Consider the following 25,115-nt stretch of genomic DNA (forward strand, 5'->3'; position numbering starts at 1 on the left):
TAATAATAATAATAATAATAATAATAATAATAATAATAATAATAATAATAATAATACGATATACCTATTTATATTTACATGTCACATTATAGTCTATAATAAAAAAATAATAATAAAAAATAATAATAAAAAGTAATAATATTAATAATAATTTAATATAAGGTGGTGGAGACTTTTTTTTTTTTTTTTTTTTTTTTTTTTTTTAAAAATTTATTTATTTGTTTTATTTATTTTCATTTTAAAAAATTATTATTATTAATTCGTGCAATGATGAAGATCATCAGCATATGACTCATCATTTATTTCAGTAATATTATTAATTTCATCACTTTCAATGATATCTTGTGTATCAATTTCTACTACATTTTCACCATTACTATTATTAATATTATTACTATTATTGTCATTTGTATTATTATTATTATTATTATTAATAATTGAATTAATATTGTCAATTAAATGATGATCATTATTATTATTATTATTTTGATGATTTTGATTATTATTTTGATGACTTATAAAACTTTCATTACTATTTACATTTGAGGTATTTGCGCTACTTATACCACTACCACCACCATCAGAACTTGCACCATCACCACCACCATTATTATTATTATGATTTAAGGTTGAAATTTTATTACAATTATTATTGTTTTTTTCAAAATTTTTATAATAATTATTATTATTAATAATATCAATGTCCGTACTTGCACCACCAACACCACCATTATTAGTAATATTTTGAAATGTATTATTATTATTATTATTAACAATATTTAAATCATTTTCTAGAGTTGTTTCATTCTCTAAATATTCACTTTCAATTGTATCCATATCGATTGAATCCAATGTTTTTGAAGGTGTATTAAATGAATTTGTTTTTTTATTTGTTTTTGATTGTTTTTCAGCATCACCATTCTTTACAAATGAACCTTCTTTTGGTTTCATAATAAATAATAATTCAATTACTAAAAACATTTCCATTGAATGCACAACTGCTAATAATGCAAGATTACCTTCTGGTTTTTTTGATAATCCTAAAAAAAAGAATAATGAAGGCGGTATAATTGATGTAAATAAACTAACTGAAACTGCAACTGTAATAAAACATAACTATTTAGAAAAAAAAAAAATAATAATTATTAATATTATTATATTTATTATTATTATTATTATAATAAATATATTATTTACTTTTCTTAAAGTTGATTTCTTTTTTCTTTTATCTTCAGGGATTAATTTAATTTTTTTAATTAATAATGAACCATAAGTTGCAAAACCAACTAAACATAAAACAATAGAAATTATAACATAAAGATTGTATGCTGTATAGAAACCTGTATTATTTTTAGTTGAATCAATATTTCCCAATATTACTCGAAATATTTCAAATAATAACCAAATTGAATTTGCAATAATAAAAATTGGTTTAGTTTTATCAATTGCTTTTCTACTTGCATGGGGTGATAATTTAATTGCTATTGAATGATATGTATGAGCCCAATATAATAATAATATTTCATATGATGTAAATAAAACATAAATTGGTAAATTATACATAACTTCTTCACCTAATGGTGATATTAAATTACTTCTTCCAAATGGATCAAATGCAAAATATAATACTCTTACTATTATTATAAAAAAAAAAAAATTAATATGTTTATTTATATAATTATTATTATTGTTATTGTTATTTAAAAACTTACAAATTAAAAATATTAATACAACAATATGATTTATTGCTTTAAGTTTGTGTACAAGTTTATCAGTTTTCCAAAATTTAAATGATCTGTAACTTTGAATTAATGTAATTATAAAAAGTAGTGACATTACGGCAAAGAAAACATCAATGAATGCGAAATAACTACTACCTAATACATCTTCATAATGAAGTTCACATTGATTACCAACATAATAACGATTACATTTACAAATATTATTAATACAAATACCATTACTACTACAATCAAATATTGATGTTCCATTACAATAGCCCACTGATAATTCATTAATATTATCAAAACTACCACCACCAACACCAACATCACCAGTATTAAATGTTGTGTTTGTAGTCATTTTCAAATTTTATTTATTTATTTATTGAAAAATAATGTTTTAAAAAATAAATAATTATAATGATTTTATTTTTTTATTTATTTTATTTTTTTTTTTAATTAATTTTTTTTTTTAAACATATATTTAATTATATTTTAATATTTTTTTTAAATATTTTAATTTTTTCTCTCTTTTTCTTATTAATCAGTATGTTAAGTTTTATTTTTTTTTAATTGATATTTTAGATATTGAATTGCTTTTTCGTTTTTATATATATATGTATAAAAATAAAAAAAATATAATTTTATCTTTGTTGGTTTTAATGAATCATTTATTATTATTATTTTTAATATTTTTTACTTTTTTTTGTTTTTTTATAATTTTTATATATTTATTAATTATTAATATTATTATTATTATTATTAATTATTTATTATTTATAATTTTTATTTTTATTTTTATTTTTATTTTTATTTTTTTTTTAATGTTATTATTATTTTTTTTTTTTTTTTTTTCCTCAACTGTAAGTAGTTTTTTGTTTTTTTTTTGTTGTTGTTGTTGCAACACTATTCAACTAGTTGTGTTGTATATAATATTATTATAAAATTAATTAAATAAAATATATTAGTGGTTAAAAATAAATCTTTCCTATTCAAGCCAACAAAAAAGAATAATTAATAACAACATAACCAAAATCTAATATTATATCATAATTTAAATTTTGATAATCACTCAGCTTAAAAGCCAACGGACACATACTGTCACTCACACACTCACACTAAATTTATTTTTTATTTTCTCACCAACCACACATTTCTCTCACACACTCTATTTAACACACTGGCACAACATATGCACCCCCTCTCGCTCAATATATCATATTAACCACACTTAATAATTTTTTTTTTTTGTTATTATATATATATATATAAAGTGGGTGTTAGTGGGTGTTATTTTTATATTTACCCAAATAAAATTTATTTATTTCATTTTCATTATTAAAAAAAAAAAAAAAAAAAAAAAAAAAAAAAAAAAAAAATAAAACAAAAACAAATATAAAAAATGAGTGAGATTTTCTCATTTTTATTCTTTTATTCTTTTATTCTTTTTTTTTTTTTTTTTTTTTAATTTTATTTCTAAATTCAATTTTATCATTTCATTTCTATTTTTATCTTTTTTTAAAAATGATTAAAAATTAAAAACAACAATATTTGAAGATTATCCAATTAAAAATAATAATAATAAAAATTTCATTTGAAATGATGATTAATTGATTATTTTAAATTTAAATAACAGCCAAGATTTTAATATATTTTTTTTTATTTTTTTTTTTTTTTTTTTTTTTTTTTTTTTTTTTTTTTTAATAATTATTTAAAAAATAAAATAAGATAATCCAATTAATAATAAAAAAATGATTTCACATTTTTAAAAAAGTTTTTGAACAATTAGTAAAAATACCAATAAACATACTGGAGCTGATAAAGTTGATGATATTGATAGGTCATTATTTGGAGATTCAGTTGGAGATGAGAGTGGTGATGCACTTGGTGATGCACTTGGTGAGGAACTTGGTGATTCACTTGGCGAAGAACTTGGTGAGGAACTTGGTGAGGAACTTGGAGAAGGTGAAACATATTGAATATATGAGACTTTTGAAGTGGTAGTGGATCCACCAATATTTAATGTTAAGATATAATCATTACCAATTTTATTTGGTGGATATGTAATTGTGAATTTTGAATCTGCGATTGAAGAAACTGAACATAAAATATCATTTATACTAACTGATACTAATGAAACATTATTTGTGATGAATGAGCCTTCAATATCAATTGAACCAACAATTGAATATAAAATTAAAGTCTTTTGATTAATTTTAATATATGAGAAATAATAAAATTTCATTTCATTTGAATTTTGGTTACCAACAATAACATCAAAATCAAAATTCGAACCAGTAAGAGAGAAAAAGTAATTACCATTATCATTCAAAAAGGAATAAGATACTTTCCAATTTGGAATGATTTTGTAATTTGTGCATTTTTACCAACACCTTGAGGAGTAAAGAATGAAAATTCTGAATTAGGAATAGACATATCTAAATCATTAACTGACCAACCTAGGTTTCTACCTGTTAAAATAAGGACTCTTCCCTCAGTTGGGAACAATTTTGTATAATTTTCAACACTTGATTCAAACCAAACTAAAAGATATTGTATAAATATATACATTTTTTAAACTTGCTGGTAAAACAGTCGTATTTGGAACATTATTACTAAGTTGTTGTAAATTCCTATAATAATTTAGATTTTTTATTAAAAAATTAATATTAACATATAAAAAATAACCAAATTGTTGTTGTTGTTGTTGTTATTGTTATTTATGTAATTTATAAAAAAATATTTACAAATTTTGTAATTTTTCAAATTTATACATTGATTAATAAAATGGTAAATTAAAACCAATATTTTTGCCTAAATTTATATTTGTTAAATTTGGTAATTTGTATGAATTTGGTTCGGAATATAAATTTAATGAGGTAATAACTTGATAATTTGTTTTACGATCCACAATACATATAACGTAAGAAGAGTCACATGGATTGGAATCCTTACTAATACCATAATGAATATAACAAATCTGAAGCTAAAGATTTTTGAGTTGGTTCAACTTCACATAAATAAAAAAAATGGAAAAAATAATACTAAATATTTTCATTTTATTATTATTATAAGTATTATTTTTTATTTAAAAATAAAATAAAAAATAATTTTTTTTTTTAAAGAATTTTTCTTTTTTTTTTTTTTTATTTTTTTTAATTTATTTATTTATTTAATTTTTAAATTATTTAATTATTTATTTGTTTTTTGTATGTTTATTTGTTGCTTGTTTGTTTGTTTGTTTTTTTTTTTAAAAATTATTATTTTTGTTTGTGAAGGATAAAAATTTAATAATTTCATTTATATTTTAAATTTAATAAATAATTATTTAAAAAATAAAATTTAGATAATCCAATAAAAAAAAAAAAAAGATTTAATATTTTATTTAAAAAGTTTGAAAAATAAGTAAAAATACCAATAAACATACTGGAACTGATAAAGTTGATGATATTGATAGGTGATTATTTGGAGATTCAGTTGCAGATTCAGTGGGAGATGAGCTTGGTGATTCACTTGGTGGTTCACTTGGTGATGCACTTGGTGATGCACTTGGTGAAGAGCTTGGTGAAGAGCTTGATGAAGAACTTGGAGAAGGTGTAACATATTGAATATATGAGACTTGGGTAGTGGTAGTGGATCCACCAATATTTAATGTTAAGATATAATCTTCACCAATTTTATTTGGTGGATATGTAATTGTGAATTTTGAATCAGGGAATGTTGAACTGAACATAAAATATCATTTATACTAACTGAAATAAATGAAAAATTATTTGTGATGAATGAGCCTTCAATATCAATTGAACCACCAATTGAATTTAAAATTAAAGTCTTTTGATTAATTTTAATATATGAGAAATAATAAAATTTCATTTCATTTGAATTTTGGTTACCAACAATAACTGAAACAGTAAATTCACCATTAGTTGCTATTGTTGGAAAGTCAATCATAGGATATTTAATAATATGATTATTATCACCACTAATCTCTGCCTTTCCAAATTTATAAGGTGAACCATTGATAATCACAGTATTGTTTGAATTAACATCGAAATCAAAATTTGAACCAATGAGAGAGAAAAAGCTATTTCCCTTATCATTCAAAAAGGAATACGATTTAATTGTTGGTGGAAGATAGCCATATTGGAATTGGTATGTTTTACCATTTTGGAATGATTTAGTAATTTGTGCATTTTTACCAACACCTTGAGGAATGTAGAATGAAAATTCTGAATTTGGAATAGACATGTCCAAACCATCTACTGACCAACCTAGGTTTTTGCCTGTAAAAATAAGGACTCCACTACCATCAGTTGTGAATAATTTTGTATAATCTTCATTAACTTCAAAATCTGAACAATTTGGCTTACTTGAGGAATCGAAATTTGAGAATGGATTTGGATGCAAATTTTGAGCATTACCATAACCAATGCAAAGAACACATTATGGTACTGTTCCATCTAATTTATTATTACTCAAGTGCAATTTTAATTTACAATATGACTCTGGAATATCACCAATAACCTAATAATAATAATAATAATTAAAATTAAAAGAATTTAATTTTATAAAAAAAAAAAGTGAACCAACAAAATTTACTTACTAATGAACTATCTATGGAAAGATAGGTTAGATAAGGAGCATCGTCAATATTTGGTAATGTTTGCTCGAAACGATTATTAGTAATTTGTAATGATGATAAATTTCCTAAACTAATCTTTTCAAATGGATGTGAAGAATTAGCTGTAAGATATTCTGTTTTAAAGGGAAAAAAAAACATGGTCCATTACATTGTTCAAACGATAAACCATAATCATAACGCATGGTACTTGTATAAAATAAATGTGATATAAAAATAAATATAAATAAATAATTTTGTTGTAAATTTTGTACAACAACACAACAACAACAACAACAACAACAACAACAACAACAACAACAACAACAACAACAACAACAACAACAACAACAACAACAACAACAACAACAACAACAACTACAATAATAATAGCAACTTACAATTTTAAAGGGTTAAAAACATTAATATGATAAATCTGTAAAGCCAATAGATGGATCATGGATAAAACCTTGTCCTTCAATTGTTAATATTTCAAGCATTGGTGTGTTTAATAATATTTGTTTTAAAACATTTCAATTTCCAATACAGGTATTTTCCAAAAAATAATGACTGTTTATCTTACGTTGATTGTGTTTAATAATATTTTACTAAATGAAATACCTTGTGGTTTAGTGGTAGGAATAAAAGTAAGATAAAAAGCTATTATTTTTTGGAAAATACCTGTATTGGAAATTGAAATGTTTTGGTAACCGACTTCCATGCCATTATATATATCCAAGCTCAAGTATTCTAAATTTGGGCACATTTCACTAATGTTTAATGGAATATTTGAATTATCTAATTTAAAACAAATATTATTAAACACACCAATGCTTGAAATATTAACAATTGAAGGACAAGGTTTTATCCATGATCCATCTATTGGCTTTACAGATTTATCTAATTGGAAGTCCAAGTTCTCTCAAAAAAAATTCTTTTTAGTAAATTGTTGTGGTAGACTAAAACCAACAGATGGAAAAATCACTTTAAAAATTACAATACTTGATTCAAACCAAACTTTACCTAGTGGTACAGATATTGCACTGATAAACACATATTTCAAACTTGTTGGTAAAACCATATTATATGGAACGCTATTATTAAGTTGTAGTAAAAACCTGTAATAATTTGGATTTTATATTAAAATTAATTTAAAGAATAAAAAAATTGTTGTTATTTTTGTAATTTATAATATAATATTTACAAATTTTCTAATTTTTCAAATTTATACATCGATTCATAAAATGGTATGGTAAAACCAATATTTTTGGCTATACTTAAATCTGTTAAAAAATGGTAATTTGTATAAATCTTGATGTATTTCATAATATGAATTTGGTGGAATAATAAAATCCAATTCTGTAACAACTTCATAATTTTTTGAAGGTTCATAAACCCATTCAATGTAATAAGTGTTGCATGGATTAGAATCCTTGCTAATACCATATAATGAATATAACACATCTGAAACTATAGATTTTTGAATTGGATCAACTTCACATTGAACTAAATTTAAAATATAAATTAAAAAAATAGATAAAATGATACTAAATATTTTCATTTTATTATTATTATTATTTTTATTATTATTATTAATATTATTATTATTATTATTATTATTATTATTATTATTATTATTATTATTATTATTATTATTATTATTTATAATTTAAAATAAATTTTTTTTTTTTTTATATAAATAAAAGTAAAAAAAAAAGGAAAAGAAAAAAAAAAAAAAGGAAAAGAAAAACAAAAAAAATCATTTCACAATTAAATCAAAAAAAAAAACACCTCAAAGAACAATTTTTCTTTTTTTTCCTTTTTTTTTTTTTTTTTTTTTTTTAAATTAAATTATTTATTAATTTGTTTATTTATTTTTTTATTTATTTGTTTATTTGTTTTTTTTTATTTATTTATTTGTTTTTTTATTTATTTATTTATATTTATTTATTTATTTATTTATTTATTTGAAAAAGTTTTTAAAAATTTCTGTTTGATTAATTGTGTATGATAAAAATTTAATATAATTTATAATAAAATATTATCTTTTAACCAGTTAAAATTATTTTCATTTGATTATTTTCATAAAGTTATAAAGATATTTATCAAATTAAAAAAAATAAATAAAAAAATAAAAAAAAAGTATAATTCTATTTGTGATTTAAAAAATAATTTATTTTTTAGTCATTGAAAATAATTAAAAAAATTAAAAATGAAAGAAAATAATAGTTATTTTTTTTTTATTATTTAAGATTTCAAAAATATTCTCTTAATTTTAAAAAAAAAAGAAAAAAACAATGAAACAGTAATTTTAAAATAAAAAAAAAAAAAGTTAAAATAATAATAGTGGTTGTAAAAATAATAAAATTCTCAAAGATATCTTTTAAAAAATTTAATTATAATAATTATATATAACAAAACGATTTTATTTTTGTTTATTTTTTTTTTTTTTTTTTTTTTTACTTTTCACAATGAATGACTTTGTGTTGATGGTTTTAATTAATTAAAATAATATTATTTTTTTTTTTTTTAATAATTTTGGCCAAAATTAAAATTTTTTTTTTTTTTTTTTTTTTAATTTAAATTAATTTTTGTTTTTTTTTTTTTTATTTTTCAAAATTGATTATTTTTACAAAAACATACACACAAAAAATAAAAAAATAAAAACACATACACACATACATTCACTCATATATATACTTTACTTTTTTTTTTTTTTTTTTTTTATTATTATTAAACCTCACACTTTTTTTAATATTGCACCATTTAATAATATAATAATAAATAATGAAAAAAACAAAAGATATTGGAATTTGTGCAATTGACATTTATTTCCCACAAACCTATGTAAATCAAAGTGAATTAAAGAAATATGATAAAGTGTCAAATGGTAAATATACAATTGGATTAGGACAAACCAATATGTCATTCGTTGGAGATAGAGAAGATATAGTATCGATGGCAATGACATCAGTTAAAATGATGATGTCAAAATATAGCATTGACTATCAATCAATTGGTAGACTAGAAGTTGGTACAGAAACAATCATTGATAAATCGAAATCAGTGAAATCATCAATAATGTCATTATTTCAAGAATATGGTAACACATCATTAGAAGGCGTCGATACATTGAATGCATGTTATGGTGGTACCAATGCATTATTTAACAGTTTACAATGGATTGAATCAAGTTATTGGGATGGTAGATATGCGTTAGTGGTAACTGGCGATATCGCAGTCTATAGCAAAGGTGCAGCTCGTCCCACTGGTGGTGCTGGTGTCGTCACAATGCTAATTGGTCCAAATGCAACATTAATATTCGACCAATCATTACGTGGCACTCATATGGAGAATGTGAACGATTTCTATAAACCTGACCTATCAAGTGAATACCCCTATGTTGATGGTAAATTATCAATTGAATGTTATTTAAGAGCATTAGACAAATGTTATTTAGAATATAAAAAAAAATTTGAATCAATCAATGATGATAATAAATTTTCAATGGATTCTTTTGATTATGTTTGTTTTCATTCACCTTATAATAGATTAGTTCAAAAATCATACGCTAGATTAATATATAATGACTTTTTACAAAATCCAAATAACCCAAAATATCAAGACCTTTTACCTTTTAAAGATTTATCAACTGGTAAAGACAGTTATATAAATTCAAAACTCGATCAAATCACTCTAAAATTATCATTGGATGATTTTAAAACTAAAGTTAATCCTTCAACTTTACTCTCAAAAGAATGTGGTAATAGTTATTGTGGTTCAGTTTATAGTGGTATTTTATCATTATTATCAAATGTTAATGATTTAGTAAGTGTATACACTAAATAAATAATTATTTTTAATTTTTTTAATTTTTTTCAATTTTATTAATTTGTTAATTTTATAGAATAATAAAAAAGTATTAGTTTTCTCTTATGGATCAGGTTTAGCGGCATCTTTGTTTTCATTTAGAATTAATAATAATAAAAATAGAAATAATAATAATAATAATAATAATTGCTTTTTTAAAACAACAAATGATATTGGAAAGATTTCAAATATAAAAGAACGTTTATCAAATAGGGTTAAAGTTTCACCTGAAGAGTTTACAAGAATTTTAGATATTAGAGAAAAGAGTCATCAAATGGTTGGTGCTCGTACACCAATTGATACTCTTGATTATATTTCAGCTGGTACTTTTTATCTTGAAAAAATTGATGAAAAGTTAATAAGACATTATAAGTCTAAGCCAATTATATCTTCAAAATTGTAATAATAATAATAATAATAATAAATAATAATAAAATAATTAATATTTTCATATATATATATAAATAGAATTAGGATCCTCCCTTTTTTTTTTTTGGATTTTTTTTTTTTAGTTTTTCCCAAAAAAAATTTTTTTTTTTTTTTTTTTTTTCATTTTCATTTTCATTTTTCATTTTCAATGAAGACAACAAGATTTCATTAGGTATTTATCATAAATCTATTCATTAAATAATATTGAACAATAGGGAGTAATAAAAAAAAAAAGAAAAGGAGCTTCAAGTAATGATGATTAAATAATTTATTATTGTATGTTGTGTGTGTGTAATTAAAAAATTTAGAAAAGTGTTAAAAAAAAAAAAAAATATTAAGAGAAAGGTCGTTACATTTTTTTTAAAAATGTATTGTTACAGTCCTTAATGCAGGATACCTATTATTTTTTTTTTTTTTTTTTTTTTATCAAATAACTTTTTTTTTTTTTTTATACATTAACACAACAAATCAAAAATGATTAAAAAAGGCGAATCTGAACATGTTAATTTTTTATTTTAATAAATAAATAAATTAAAATTTAATAAAAAGTAAACTAATTTTTTTTTTTTTAATATATGTAAATTATTGTTTATTTTTTCATTTTTTTTATTTTATTTTTTATTTTATTTTTTGAATTTACTACCATCAACCTTCATTTCAATTTCATCTTTATATTCTCCTTCTTCTTCTTCTTCTTCTAATTCTTCTTCTTCTAATTCTTCATCTAATTGAATTGGATCAATCCAAGTTCTCCAAATATCTTTGCCTAATAGTAATTCAGCATCAGTTAATAGACAATTATTTAATTCAGATTCAATTAATGATTGATTCATAGTATTACCACCAATGAAAACCAATTCTTGTCTTCTATCACCAAATGGTTCTGACCAATTCTTTTTGATTTCTTTTTGAAGATCAAGGTTTGGATATTCATGTGGTTTTAAATCTGCTAACCAATAACCATAGTTTAAGATTGTCATTTGAACACCAGCTAAATTCCACATACCAATTAATTCAGGTGTTGATGCTATCCATGAGAAACCTTTTGAACGTAAAACACCGCCAAATACAGCCGACCCTTTTTCAATGACATTACTTAATCTTTCAGAATTGAATGGTCTTCTTGCTTTGTAAATGAAACTTTTGATACCGTATTCAATGGTTTCAGGTACATGTGTACCTCTCAACTCTTTTAACCAACCTGGATGCTCTGATGCTTTCTTGAAGTCGAATAAACCCGTATTCAATATCTCCTTCAATGGCACCACGCTATTTGTAGATCTGAGTAGTCTGGCTTCTGGATTAATGTGTTTAATCAGTCCTTCAATTGTTTTCACTCTCTCTTCTGATACTAAATCACATTTATTCAATAGAATCACATTTGAGAATTCAACTTGGTCTAATAATAAATCAACTAATGAACGTTCATCTTGATCAGTGGCTTGCATATCCTTGTCTTTTAAACTCTCACCAGATTGATATTGTTCTAACCATGTTGAACAGTCAACTACAGTCACCATTGTATCCAATTTAGTATAATCTTTTAAATTCTCAATACTACCATCAATTTCAAATGTAAAAGTCTCTGCTATTGGTAACGGTTCTGAAATACCACTGGATTCAATAATTAAATAATCAAATCTTTTCTCTTTAGCTAATTTCGTCACTTCAACCAATAAATCCTCTCTCATTGTACAACAAATGCAACCATTTGACATTTCAACAACTGCTTCAACTTGTTTTTCCGTTGCTTTAGTTCTTGTAATTTTAAATTCATTTTCTAAAATTAATTTTGAATCAATATTAACTTTTTTTTTTAATAATAAATTAGTATTAAATTAGTATTAAAATTAAATTAAATTAAATAAATAAAAATTATAATTTACCTTCACTCATATCATTTACAATAACTGCAATTTTTAAACCATGATTTGAATTTAAAATATAATTTAATAAAGTAGTTTTACCACTTCCTAAAAATCCACTAAGTACTGAAACTGGTAATTTCTCAAATCCTCTAACTTTAATTTTATGTAAAGTTTTTTTTAAATTTGAAGCATTTGATTTTAAATAATGTTTTTTCATTCTTCTTGGTTCTTTATTATTATTTGTTGAAGTTTTATTTACCATTTTTCAATTATTTATTTATTTTTTAAATTATTTATTATTTATTATTTTTTTTTAATTTTAACTTTATTATTTATTTATTTACTTTTTTAAAAAAATTTAAAGAATAAATAAATTTAAAATCACAACCCATTATTTTTATAGTTTTTTTTTTTTTACAGGATTTAGTAATTCTTTATTTTTTTTTTTTTTTTTTTTTTTTTTTTTTGAGTGAAATAGTTGGAAAAACACTCCGCTGGGTTGAGAATTTTGTGAAGTGGAATTTTTTAATTTGGTATAAAAAGTCCAAGTGAATTTAAAGAAATCAAGATGTTACTAAAAACCCTTCATTTTAACTGAGTGTTTTTTAATTTTTTAGTTTCTTTAATGTTTGTTAATGTGCATTTGTTGGTGTGCTTTTTTTTTGAAAAAAAAAAAAAAAAAAAAAAAAAAAAACACTTCGTTTCTTAAATTTTCCATTCTAATATATTTTTTTTTTTTTTTTTTTTTTAACAGGACAATCAAAAAAAAAAAAAAAAAATTATAATTATTTAATCACAATTAGTGAAAATTTGAAACGGAGTGTTTTCTTTCTAATTTTTTTTTAAAAAATTAAAAAACTTTGGTTTTTATTTATTTATACAATTTTTTTTTTTAATTTCAACAAAAAACCATGAGGCTATTGTTGCAATCTGCATTATAACTATAAGAATAAATTTTAAAAAACTTTATTATTTTTGAATATCTTGTTTAGATTTTTTTTTTCTTTTTTTTTATCTTTTTTTCAAATTACCAAAAAATAAGATTTTAAAAAGGTATTTATAATCATATTTTAATGTTTACTCGTAATTTGAAAAAAATAAAAATAAATAAAAAAAGTGGTAATTAAAAAATTAAAAAATTCTTTCAAAAAATGAAAATAATTTTAATTACCATTTGATTAAGAAAAATTTATTTTCTGGGAATTGAAAAAAAAAAAAAAAAAAAAAAAAAAAAAAGCGCAAATTATTTTTTTTTTTTTAAAAAAAATTATAATTTAATTAAATATCCAAACAAACTTGTACATAAATATATTATAAAAATAAATAAATAAAAAAGACAATGCAATTCGTTGTGGCAAATAGACATATAAAGGTATATTTTTTTTCCCAAAATAAAAAATAAAATAAAAAAAATAAAAAAATAAAATAAAAAAAATAAAAAATAAAAAATTTACTTATTCTTTTAAAAAAAAAAAATAAAAAAAAAAAAAATAAAAAAGCAATTTTCAAAAAGTTTGCAATGTATTTCAAGGATAGGTGATGATTTATATATTGAAGGTAGACAAGAATATATTAAATTTACAACAGTTAATAACTCGAAATCAGCATTTGTAGTATTTCAATTCTCAAACTCATTCTTTCATTCCTATAGTTTAGAAGGAGATGAAGGTATACAGTATAAGGCAAAGTCTAAACTTTGTTTTCAAATGTTTCATTCATTAAGTAACATTGATAAATGTGCAATGAAAATCGATTTAGAGGGAAAGATATCATTCTACCTTTTATGTAAAAATGGTATTCAAAAGACATACTCTATAAACTATGAATTATCACAATTACAAAGTGCTGTTTACAATAAGAATAGTCCTTATAAAATCTCTGTTAAACCAAAACAAATCTCTGACTGTTTAAATTATTTCGCTTCAAATACTGAAGAAATCTCAATTAATCTTCAAAGAGATCGTTTATTAATTAAAAGTTCAACTGATGATAAAAGTAAGTTTTTATATTTTTTATATATATATTTATATATTTAATACTAACAGTTTTTTTTTTTTTTTTTTTTTTTAGGAGGATTAAAGAATTTATTCACAGAACTAGTATTAGATCGTAGTGATTTTGATGAATATGATTTTAATGGTGATGGAGAGGAGATTTCATTCAACTTTAAAGATTTAAAAACTATTATGGCATATGTTGATGTTATAAATAATCCTTGTACTTGGTTTATAGAAAGGGCTGGTTTACCATTTCATATTAATTTAAAATATAGTTCAACTTATGAAGTTGATTTTGTATTAGCTACATTACAAGATAGTTCACAACCAAATGATGATCGTCAACAATATCAACAACAATATCAACAACAATATCAACAGCAGCAACAACAACAACAATACCAACAACAGCAACAGCAACAACAATATCAACAACAGCAGCAACAACAACAACAACAATATAGAAATAGTAATACAGTAGGATCATCCCCATTATCAATGAATACAAGAAATACACCACAACAATATAGAAATAGTAATACGGTGGGATCACCAAGTGTAGGACAATCAAATCAACAATATCAACAACAACAGCAACAATATCAACAACAACAACAACAACAACAACAACAACAATACTCACCAAACCAAAACAACATGTATGATGATGATGATGGAATGGATATGGGACCAATTGATCATGATTTAAGTCCTGCTATTAACTATGGTGATTCAAGAACTTCTCAACAACCACAACAAATACAACAACAACAACAACAACAAATGCAACCACATTACAATAATCAATCAATGCCACCATCATCATTAGGTTCAACTTCAAGTTATTTAACAACAAATAGTAAAAAACCTGTTATCAGTTATCGTGGTATAAACTTGGAGGCTGATGACGATGATGATGATGAAGAAAATGGTTTTAATCAAAATGAAAATGAAGAACAAAATATTCAAAATAGTCAAAATCAATAAACATGTATAATAATAATAATAATAAAATTATTTTAAAATTAATTAAATAAAATTTTTTATTTTTCCATATTATTTGTATTACTTTTAAGTTGTTTTAAAAAAATAAGAACTTCTGTATTGAGAGTTATAATCTTGATTTTGGATTGTTAAACCAACTGCAACCATTAAAAAGAATAAGATAACTAAAATTATTAAAAAGAATAAAATATTCTATAATTTTTAAAAAAAAAATAAAATAAAAAAATAATGGGATTAGTATAACATTTTTTTTTTTTTTTTTTTTTTAATTTAAAAATTAATTTACTTACTATACAAATACTACTTCCTATATTACTACTACTACTACTACTACTACCAACTTTCTTTGATTTTAATTTATTATTATTATTATTATTTTTAATATTATTATTATTATTAATATTATTTTTATTTTTTAATTGAGTTTCAATAAATTGTTTAATTTCTTCTTGTTGTTTTAAAAAGTTTGACTGAGCATCTTCTAAAGTATTTTTAAGATTTTCAGCTCTTTCTCTTTCTCTATCTTTTTCTTTTCTTATAAATTCTTCATTTTCATCGATTTCAACCAATTTACCCATGATTGATTCAACATTTGTACTAATGATTGTATTGGTTTGTTCTTGATTTTTACAGATTTTTTCGAATAAAACTTCAATTGTATTCATTGATATAATTAAATTACTTTCAATTGAAGATGATGATGATGATTGTGTTGATTGTTGTTGTTGTTGATTATTATTTACAATTGTTGGGAATTGAATTTCCAATTTATTTGTTAGTGTATCTATTTGAGTTTTTAAATTTTTTAAAATTAAAGTTTGTTCAGTATGTTTTGATCTCGCTAAATCAATTTCTTTTTGAAGGGATTTCTCACGTTCTATATGTTGATTTGTAAGTGATGAAATATTTAATTTTAATTTTTTAATCTCTTCTAATGATTCATTATTATTATTATTTAATGATGAATTTGATAAAGAATCAACTGAATTTGAATAAGTACTTTGTAAAATATTTAAACGATCTTGTAATTCTTTTGATTGACGTACGACCTCATTACATTTTGATTTCCATTTTTGTTTATTTGATTCTAATGTATTTATTCTTTGATCTTTATCAGTTGATTCTTCTAAAGCTTTTGTTAATTTTAAACGAATTTCATCAGATTCTGATTTTGAATTCAATAAAGCATCTTTTAATTTTAATTCCAATTGTTTGGATTTTTCATTTGAATCATGAAGATCATTTACTAATTGTTGACGATGATTAAATGATTTTTGAATTTCTTCATTTGTTGCTTGATATTTTTGAGAGTATTGTTCAATCTTTAAGAGTTGCTCTTGATTTATTTGTTTTGAAAGCTCCAATTCTTGTGTTAGGATTTCAATTTGTGATACATTATTTTTATTTAAAACATTAAATTTTTTTGGTAGATCTGAATTCTCTTCCTCTAAATTAATGATATCCTCTTGAAGACGGTCATTCTTTTTTTTTAATTCTTCACAGGCATTTTGTAGTTGTGTAATGTAGGTTGCAACCGATGATGGTGGTATTACACCACTATTAATTGAAATTTTCTCTATGAATTTCTTGTAGGTTTCAATATCTTTATTTAGTTCACGTAATTTTGCTTTCAATTCTGAATGAGATTCTTCAACGTTTTGTAATGGTTTATTCTTAACAGATTGAGCACGTTGACCGAAATTTAAAGATTGAATGGTTTCTCTTATGACTGATTCATGATTTGAACTTGAACAATTTACAATTAAACATGTCTTTGAATTACCACCAAAACATTGTTGTAGTAATTGAGTTAGCTTACTATCTCTATATCTAACATGTTTGGAATTCTTTGACATATCTTCAATCACACCACCCAAGGCATACAATGATTTATTGATTGATTTTGTCTCTTCAATCTTTGATGTTGTGCCATCGATTTTTGATGCACTTTCAGAGCCTGCCAAATCTACTAAATACAACAATGATGTAACGGTCATTTTATTCTCTAAATCTTCCTTTAACAATGATACTATGAATATTGCATGACTTCTACTACTTGCCATATTCTTTTTGGTTTCTGCTATCTTTCTATTCTTTTCAATATGTTGTAAATGTGTTAGAAAATCTGTAAATGTTTGAATTGATGATTGAACTGCATCTGGTACTATAAATCCACCATCTGCCATTCTAATCTCAATATCATTCACTCCACCCTCTGATAGCAAATCATAAACTTTCTCTTTGTAAACCTCTAAATATGATATTTTAGTTGTAAATTTAATACGTTGTGGTGTATTCATTGATTGTTGTTCATCTTGTTTAATAAATAAATCTTTAATAATTCTTGGCATAATACCCCATGATGATGGTAATAGTTGTTGTTGTTGTTGTTGCTGTTGGCTTCCATATAAATAATGACTATTATTATAAAATTCAGATCTATTACAATATGAATTATAAGAATCATTACCCTCACCACCAGAGAAACCTAATGAAAATGTTTTACCTGCACCAGTTTGACCATAGGCTATAATACCAACATTATAACCATTAACAATATTATCAATCAATGGTTTACCAACTTCATTATAAAATGATTCTTGAGTAGTATTTGGTTGATAAACTTTTGAGAATCTAAATGCTTGTGCCATTGAACTTGATGATGATGATGTTGGTGTAATATGAATAGTTGTTTGATCAGTTCCAATTGTTAATTGTTTCTCTGATGGTCCTAATGTTTGTTCAGCTGCTGTCTCTGGTCTAAATCTACATACTGCTTGAATACTTTCTTCTCTATCACTAAATAATGGTTGAGTTTTTGATGTAATATTAACACCACCAACTGAATTAAAATTTTGAATTGGTGTTCTTCTACCACTAATTGATGATGATGATGGTGTTGGTGATGGTGATGATGATCTATTATTTAAATTTAAATGATTATTATTATTATTATTATTACTACCATTGTTTAAATGTGAACTTGGTGATAAACTATTACTATTAATACCATTACTTGTATTTAAAGTATTATTAGTTGTAGTCGTAGTTGTTGTAGTTGTAGTTGTGAGATTATGTTGATTAAATCCTTCCATTAATGATAATTCTGGTGGTGGTGAAGTTGTAGAAATAAACATTGTTGGTGAAGGTGTAGATGTTGATGAATTTGAATTTACTAAATGATGATTACCATTTCCACCACCACTATTACTAAGTGGATTATTGCCATTATTTGTCGATGAAGGTAAACTACTAAATGCTGTATTGCTTGATGTTGAAAGTGTAACTTTTTGATTTTGACTTAAAATTTCAGAATTATTACTCTCTAACATTGATGAAATATTTGTTGATGTTACATTATTACCATTACTACCATTATTATTATTATTATTATTATTAGTGGTATGATTTGGTTGAGGTGTTGATGGTCTTGAACCTAGTGATGTAGTTGTAGTTGTTGATATGAATGATGAATGACGTTTTGAAGGATCTTTTTTTGCACTTAATTGTTGTGATGGAGGTAGGGGAATTGATGATGGCGGTAGTAGTGATGAATTCATCGATAGCCTTTTCTTTGAAGATTGTGACATTGGTGTCGATAATGAATCCATATTTAAGGTTTTCTTTGCATTCTCCATCGTTGAGAATACCAATGATCCTTTACCAATACTATTAGTTATCGATGATGTAGTAGCAGTGGTACTACCATTTCTTGGTGTTGATATTGATGATGTTGATGGTGATGAATTTGATCTTGACCTTAATTGACCGCCAGTAGTTGAATTTATCGTTGGTTGTTTAGGTGTTGAAAAATTATTATTATTATTATCCATATTTACTATTCTCACCCCACACTATATATATATATATATATATGTATATATTTGTATTTTAATTGAAAATGATATTCTATCCTTCCTAAATTATAATGACATGAATTTTGATGTTTATTTATCCAAAAAAAAAAAAAAAACAATAAAAAAAAAAAAGATATTTATTCTTTGTGTGTGTGTTAGTTTTTTTTTTATTTGTTGTTAGAATCTGAAAAATGAAAAATTTTAAAAAATTAAAAAATTTGAAAAAAAAAAAAATTTGGAAAAAAAAAAAAATAATAAAAAAATTATCTAAATCTAAAATGTGTAAACCGATGGTTTCTTATTATTATTACAAATGACTCTAAACGAAACTGCTAAAAAAAAAAAAAAAAAAAAAAAAAAAAAAAAAAAAAAAACCTTTTTTTTTTTCAAATTTTTTATTATAAAAAATAACAGTAATCCAAAGATTTTTAAGATTTTTATTTTTTTTTTTATTTTTTTTTTATTTTTTTTTTAATCAACTTAATTTTTGTGTTATATTAAACATAAACTAATAAATAAACAAATAAATAAATAAATAAATATTTCCATTTTTATTTTTATTTTTTTTTATTTTATTTTAATTTTTTTTTTTTTTATTTTTGAAAAAAAAAAAAAAAAATAAAAAAAAAAAAGCGGGTTTGAAGGTTCTATTTTTAGAATATCTAACTGAATTTGATTTATAATATTTGTTCAATTAAAATCATTACCAATTTACTCAAAAATAAAAAATAAAATAAAATAATTTAAATAAAAAAAATTTTTTTTTTTTTTTTTTTTAATTTTTTTAAGTCCAAAATGACCTAAAAATAGTTGAAAGTATTTTTAAATGGGAAAGTTTTTTAATAAAATAATAACAGATAAAAAAAAAAATAAAAAAATAATAATAAGAAGAAAAAAAAAAAAAAAAAAAAAAAAAAAATTAAATTTACATTGAAACTTAAAATATTATTGATTATTTCATTCTATTTTAGTAAAATAATTTGATATTCTCATAAATGATTTTAAAGGAGTTTATTTTTAATTTTTATTTTATTTTATTTTTTTTTTTTTTTTTCATTTTTTTTTTTTTTTTCATTTTTTTTTTTTTTTTTAAAATTTTTTTTTTTTTTAAAAATTTTTTTTTTTTTTTTTTTTTTTTTTTTTCAAACGCAACTTTGTACACATAAAATCACACGCTCAAAACCCATATAAATTTTTTAATTTAAACCATAATTTTTAATAATTTTTTTTTTTTCTCTATTAATTAAATAATTTTAACAATACACACATAATGTCCGAATCACAATTAAAAAAAGTTTTAAAAGAAAATGAAACCTTAAAAGCTCAATTAGAAAAATCAACTACCATCTTAAAAGTTTCTGAAGCATGTGAAAGGTATTTAAACAAATAAATAAAAAAAAAAAAAAAAAAAAAAAAAAAAAAAAATTATAATTTAAAATCAAAATCAAAATCAAAATCAAAATACTAATCTAATATCTTTCTTTATTATTATAAAAATTTTAAACCTTTTTATTTTTTTATTTTTTTATATTTAAAATAGTTTACAAGATTATTGTACCAAAACAAGTGATCCATTTATCCCAGGTTGGTCAGGTGAAAATGAATGGACTAAACCACTCAAAGGAAATGGATGTTCTGTGTTATAAATATTATCAACTTATACATTGTACATTATATAGAATTTAAACAAACAAATAAAGTAATAGTAATAATAATAAAACAAACAAATAAAAAAATAAAATAAAAAAAACAAAAAAAAAAAATAAAAAAAAAAAAAAAAAATAAAAAAGGTTAAAATTAATTAGCTCATATTAGTCTTAATCATGTGTTTTTTTTATTTATATGTTTTTTGAGAAAAAAATTAATTAGTTCATTTAAGTCTTATTCATTTTTTTTTTTTTTTAGTACCAAAGTTCTGTTGAGAAAAAAAAAATAAAATTTGCTCGCAAACCACTTGATTACCGATAATTTTGTGTGGGCAAAAAAAAAAAAAAAAAAAAAAAAAAAATTAAAATTAAAAAAAAAAATTCAAATAATAATTTTTTTTTTTGGTCAAGATTTTTTTTTTTGATCAAGATTTTTTTTTTCTTTTTTATTTCATTTCCTTGGTTCAAGTTCAAGTATAATTTCCAGATCCAACAATTTCTTGATTACTTTCATTTCCATCAATATTATTTTCAGGTAAATTGAAAGTTTGTTCTTCTTCTTCCTCTTCTAAATGTTGTTCATTTTGGTTTTTGTTTTGGTTTTGGTGCTGGTGGTGAGATTTTCCAGAATTCATACTTTCTTTTTCATTCTTTAATTTGACTTTTAGGAACCTATTTTTTTTTTTTTTTTTTTTTTTTTTTTTTTTTAAAAAAAAAAGAGAGAAAAGAAAAAAAAAAATTATTAATATTGGAAATTAGTTTTTTTTTTTTTTTTTTTAAACAAAATTTACTTTGAACCAATTCTAAATCCATTCATTTCTTTTTGGCATTTTAAAGCTTCATCAGTTTGATAAAATTTTACAAATCCATAACCTTTATTTTCGCCAGTATCTTTATCGGTGATAACTCTAACTGATTGTAGTTTACCAAATTGAGAAAATAACTGAAATAAATAAGAGTCGTCTACAAATGGTGGTAAATGAAATACAAATAAATTCGTATCATTTGTATGTTTACCTCCACCACTATTACTTGTTATTGATGATGATGATGCCGATAATGGATTTAAACTTTCTAAATTTGTTAAATTTGTTGTATTTGTCGTTGTGGTAGTTGTTGTTGTTGTAGTCAAATTATTATTATTATTATTATTATTATTATTATTATTATTATTATTATTATTATTATTATTATTATTATTATTATTATTATTATTATTATTATTATTATTATTATTATTATTATTATTATTATTATTATTATTATTATTATTATTATTATTGTTATTATTATTATCAATATTTAGTTTGGAAAAGTTTTTATTTACTTCGTTTATATTACAATTTTTATTTTTAATTTTTTCACTTCTATTCCTTTTATTTGGTGTTGTTTGTTGCGTATTTATAATTACATTATTATTATTATAATTATTATTATTATTATTATTATTATTATTATTATTATTATTATTATTATTATTATTATTATTATTATTATTATTATTATTATTATTATTATTATTATTATTATTATTTTTATTATATGGTAATGGTGATATAGAATCAGAGGTTGGTGAGGGTATTGAAGTATTTGGAGGTGAACCAAATGATGTGATAGTTGAAGAAGATGATGTATTTAAAGGAGTGCTCGATGACGCAATTTGGATTGAATTTTGTGAAGTTTGTGATTGTACTTGTTGATGTTTCTTTTTCTTTTTTTTTGAATTATTTTTATTTATTCCACCACTTGTTCTAATAGATTGATTTGGAATTTCTATATTCAAATTTTGTTGTTGTAGTTGTTGTTGTTGTTGCTGCTGCTGTTGCAGTTGTTGTTGAAGTTGTTGTGGTTGCAGTTGTTGTGATTGCAATTGTTGTGATTGTAGGAGTTGTTGGGGTTGTTGAGGTTGAATATGTTGAGTTGGATGAATTTGGTGATGAATATCAGTATAATAATTTGCAGTGGGATAATAAATTGGTTGATGATATATTTGTTGAGTTGTATAGTATTGATGATGATGATGATGATTCGGGTTTGGGTAATCTCCATATGATAAATACATATATTCCATATAATTTGTATAATAATTTTGGTTATTAATTAAATGTGGATGTTGTTGGGAATGGTCTATTAGAATATGTTGTTGTTCTTGTTGTTCTTGTTGTTCTTGTTGCTGTTGATGGGAATGGTCGATTAAAATTTGATGCTGTTGTTGGAGAAGAGTATGATGATCCAGTTTATCGAGCTGATCAATACCAACTATATTTGCGATTTTATTATTATTATTATTATTATTATTATTATTATTATTATTATTATTATTATTATTATTATTATTATTATTATTATTATTATTATTATTTGGTAAAACTGTAGGTTGTAAAAATTGTGGTGGAAATATTGGTGGTGCTATTATTTTTTCTTGATATATAGTTTGCATTTTCCTTTGCTTTCTACTTATTTTTTGTTGTTCAGTATCGGCGTATTTTACTACTAATGGATAACCACTATCTTTATTAATCCTAACACCATTCATAGCATCTATTGCCTTTGAAGCATCCAATTCACTTGAAAATCTAACAAATCCTGCAAATTTACTTTGTCCATTATGATCCAACATTACTTTACATTCAATAATTTTACCAAATGGTTCAAATAATTTCCTTAATTGATCTATTATTATTGTTATTATTATTATTATTTTATATAAAAAATTAATAAATAATAAATAGATAATAAATAAATGATAATAATAATACATTACCATCTGTTACATCATATGGAAGTGGTTTAATAAATAAATTATTTGATGGGTATTTACTATTTAAATTTGTATAAAGATTGGATAATCTACATAGTAATTTTTTATTTTGGTATTGGTAACCATCCAATTCTTCAATTGCGGCGGCAGATTCTTGTGGACTTGAAAATCTAACAAATCCATATCCATATGAATTTCCTTTTGGATCAATCATTACTTTGGAACTTAAAACTTTTCCATATTTTGAAAATAAATTCTCTAAATCTTCATCATTAAATTCATATGGTAAATGTTTTACAAAAACATTTGTTTGATCTCTTTCTAATTCCAATTCTTTATTATTAACACTATTATTATTATTATTATTATTATTATTATTATTATTATTATTATTATTATTATTATTATTATTATTATTATTATTATTATTATTATTATTTATTTGTAGAGATTGATTTTCATTTTGTTGTTGATTTATTTCTTCTTGTGGTTGTTGTTCATTATTAATTATTAATTCATGAGTATCGTATGGTTTTTCACTTGGAGAAAATACTTTTTTTGGTGATGATAATGATTGTGGCGAAGAAGATGGATTTGGACTTTTATCTAATAATTCACTTTCATCCATTTGCATTTTGGAAAAGATATTTTTTTTTTTTTTTTTTTTTTTTTTTTTTTTTTTTAAAAAATTTTTTTTAAAACAGACACGATAAAAAAAAAAAAAAAATGGTATTTTTATATTGGATTTGTAATTTTATTATTATTTTATTCTTTAATATTTTTTTTATTTTATTATTATTATTATTAATATTATTTTTATATTATTATTTTTATTATTATTATTATTATTATTAAAAAAAAAAAAAATTATCTTTAATTATAAAAAAAAAAATTTTGTGTAATCCTTGGAAAATTTTTAAAAATAAATAATGAAAAAAATTATAAAAGGAATGAAAAAAAAAAAATTAAATGATATTTTTAAAAAAAAAAACAAAAAAAAACAAAACAAGAATATTTATAATTAATTAATTATAGAATGATTATTGGAAACTGATGATCATTTATATAACTACTTAATTAAATAATTTTAATGTAAATAGAATAGAGGAAAAAAAAAAAAAAAAAAAAAAAAAAAAAAAATTATAAAATAATTTGTTTTTCAATCACATGGTTTCATTTTTTATCATAACCAAACACATTTTTTTCAAATAATCTATTTTTTTTTTTTTTTTTTTTTTAGTTTTTTTTTTAAAAAATTTGGCTTTTTAAAATGGACTAGATATATTATCACAAAAATAATAAAAAAAAAAAAAAAAAATATTTTTTTAATTGAAAAAATAAAA

The 25,115-nt window shown here is 21.6% G+C and overlaps 11 protein-coding genes across 11 annotated transcripts; 4 read left to right on the forward strand and 7 right to left on the reverse strand.

The window, feature by feature from the left end:
- Nucleotides 1-255: 255 nt before the first annotated feature.
- Nucleotides 256-2,082, reverse strand: DDB_G0274533 (hypothetical protein; the record flags this gene model as incomplete). The annotated part of the gene is made up of 3 exons (XM_638979.1): nucleotides 256-1,116; nucleotides 1,198-1,634; nucleotides 1,713-2,082. The coding sequence occupies 3 exons, from the start codon at nucleotides 2,080-2,082 to the stop codon at nucleotides 256-258; spliced, it is 1,668 nt and encodes a 555-aa protein (XP_644071.1).
- A 256-nt stretch (nucleotides 2,083-2,338) lies between these two features.
- Nucleotides 2,339-2,696, forward strand: DDB_G0274683 (hypothetical protein; the record flags this gene model as incomplete). Its single annotated transcript, XM_638980.1, has 3 exons — nucleotides 2,339-2,547; nucleotides 2,590-2,646; nucleotides 2,690-2,696. The coding sequence occupies 3 exons, from the start codon at nucleotides 2,339-2,341 to the stop codon at nucleotides 2,694-2,696; spliced, it is 273 nt and encodes a 90-aa protein (XP_644072.1).
- A 17-nt stretch (nucleotides 2,697-2,713) lies between these two features.
- On the reverse strand, nucleotides 2,714-3,966 carry DDB_G0274869 (hypothetical protein; the record flags this gene model as incomplete). Its single annotated transcript, XM_638981.1, has 2 exons — nucleotides 2,714-2,839; nucleotides 3,532-3,966. The coding sequence occupies 2 exons, from the start codon at nucleotides 3,964-3,966 to the stop codon at nucleotides 2,714-2,716; spliced, it is 561 nt and encodes a 186-aa protein (XP_644073.1).
- An 83-nt stretch (nucleotides 3,967-4,049) lies between these two features.
- Nucleotides 4,050-4,292, reverse strand: DDB_G0274531 (hypothetical protein; the record flags this gene model as incomplete). The annotated part of the gene is made up of 1 exon (XM_638982.1): nucleotides 4,050-4,292. One exon carries the CDS (start codon nucleotides 4,290-4,292, stop codon nucleotides 4,050-4,052), a length of 243 nt encoding a protein of 80 aa, XP_644074.1.
- Nucleotides 4,293-4,500: 208 nt separating this feature from the next.
- DDB_G0274529 (hypothetical protein) lies at nucleotides 4,501-9,031 on the reverse strand (the record flags this gene model as incomplete). The annotated part of the gene is made up of 9 exons (XM_638983.1): nucleotides 4,501-4,707; nucleotides 5,149-5,387; nucleotides 5,471-6,004; nucleotides 6,218-6,245; nucleotides 6,325-6,476; nucleotides 6,961-7,258; nucleotides 7,337-7,433; nucleotides 7,617-7,845; nucleotides 9,022-9,031. The coding sequence occupies 9 exons, from the start codon at nucleotides 9,029-9,031 to the stop codon at nucleotides 4,501-4,503; spliced, it is 1,794 nt and encodes a 597-aa protein (XP_644075.1).
- Nucleotides 9,032-9,126: 95 nt separating this feature from the next.
- DDB_G0274871 (hypothetical protein) lies at nucleotides 9,127-10,612 on the forward strand (the record flags this gene model as incomplete). Its single annotated transcript, XM_638984.1, has 2 exons — nucleotides 9,127-10,167; nucleotides 10,247-10,612. The coding sequence occupies 2 exons, from the start codon at nucleotides 9,127-9,129 to the stop codon at nucleotides 10,610-10,612; spliced, it is 1,407 nt and encodes a 468-aa protein (XP_644076.1).
- A 649-nt stretch (nucleotides 10,613-11,261) lies between these two features.
- Nucleotides 11,262-12,768, reverse strand: DDB_G0274527 (COBW domain-containing protein; the record flags this gene model as incomplete). Its single annotated transcript, XM_638985.1, has 2 exons — nucleotides 11,262-12,445; nucleotides 12,525-12,768. The coding sequence occupies 2 exons, from the start codon at nucleotides 12,766-12,768 to the stop codon at nucleotides 11,262-11,264; spliced, it is 1,428 nt and encodes a 475-aa protein (XP_644077.1).
- A 1,077-nt stretch (nucleotides 12,769-13,845) lies between these two features.
- rad9 (component of 9-1-1 complex) lies at nucleotides 13,846-15,490 on the forward strand (the record flags this gene model as incomplete). The annotated part of the gene is made up of 3 exons (XM_638986.1): nucleotides 13,846-13,878; nucleotides 14,006-14,501; nucleotides 14,577-15,490. 3 exons carry the CDS (start codon nucleotides 13,846-13,848, stop codon nucleotides 15,488-15,490), a joined length of 1,443 nt encoding a protein of 480 aa, XP_644078.1.
- Nucleotides 15,491-15,574: 84 nt separating this feature from the next.
- Nucleotides 15,575-19,341, reverse strand: kif9 (kinesin family member 9; the record flags this gene model as incomplete). Its single annotated transcript, XM_638987.1, has 2 exons — nucleotides 15,575-15,700; nucleotides 15,799-19,341. 2 exons carry the CDS (start codon nucleotides 19,339-19,341, stop codon nucleotides 15,575-15,577), a joined length of 3,669 nt encoding a protein of 1,222 aa, XP_644079.1.
- A 1,294-nt stretch (nucleotides 19,342-20,635) lies between these two features.
- gpgA (G-protein subunit gamma) lies at nucleotides 20,636-21,011 on the forward strand (the record flags this gene model as incomplete). Its single annotated transcript, XM_638988.1, has 2 exons — nucleotides 20,636-20,739; nucleotides 20,906-21,011. The coding sequence occupies 2 exons, from the start codon at nucleotides 20,636-20,638 to the stop codon at nucleotides 21,009-21,011; spliced, it is 210 nt and encodes a 69-aa protein (XP_644080.1).
- A 470-nt stretch (nucleotides 21,012-21,481) lies between these two features.
- Nucleotides 21,482-24,406, reverse strand: DDB_G0274523 (RNA recognition motif-containing protein RRM; the record flags this gene model as incomplete). Its single annotated transcript, XM_638989.1, has 3 exons — nucleotides 21,482-21,683; nucleotides 21,803-23,684; nucleotides 23,776-24,406. 3 exons carry the CDS (start codon nucleotides 24,404-24,406, stop codon nucleotides 21,482-21,484), a joined length of 2,715 nt encoding a protein of 904 aa, XP_644081.1.
- Nucleotides 24,407-25,115: the final 709 nt, after the last annotated feature.

This window comes from Dictyostelium discoideum (assembly GCF_000004695.1).
Source record: "Dictyostelium discoideum AX4 chromosome 2 chromosome, whole genome shotgun sequence".
In the NCBI taxonomy this organism is placed as follows: Eukaryota; Evosea; class Eumycetozoa; order Dictyosteliales; family Dictyosteliaceae; genus Dictyostelium; species Dictyostelium discoideum.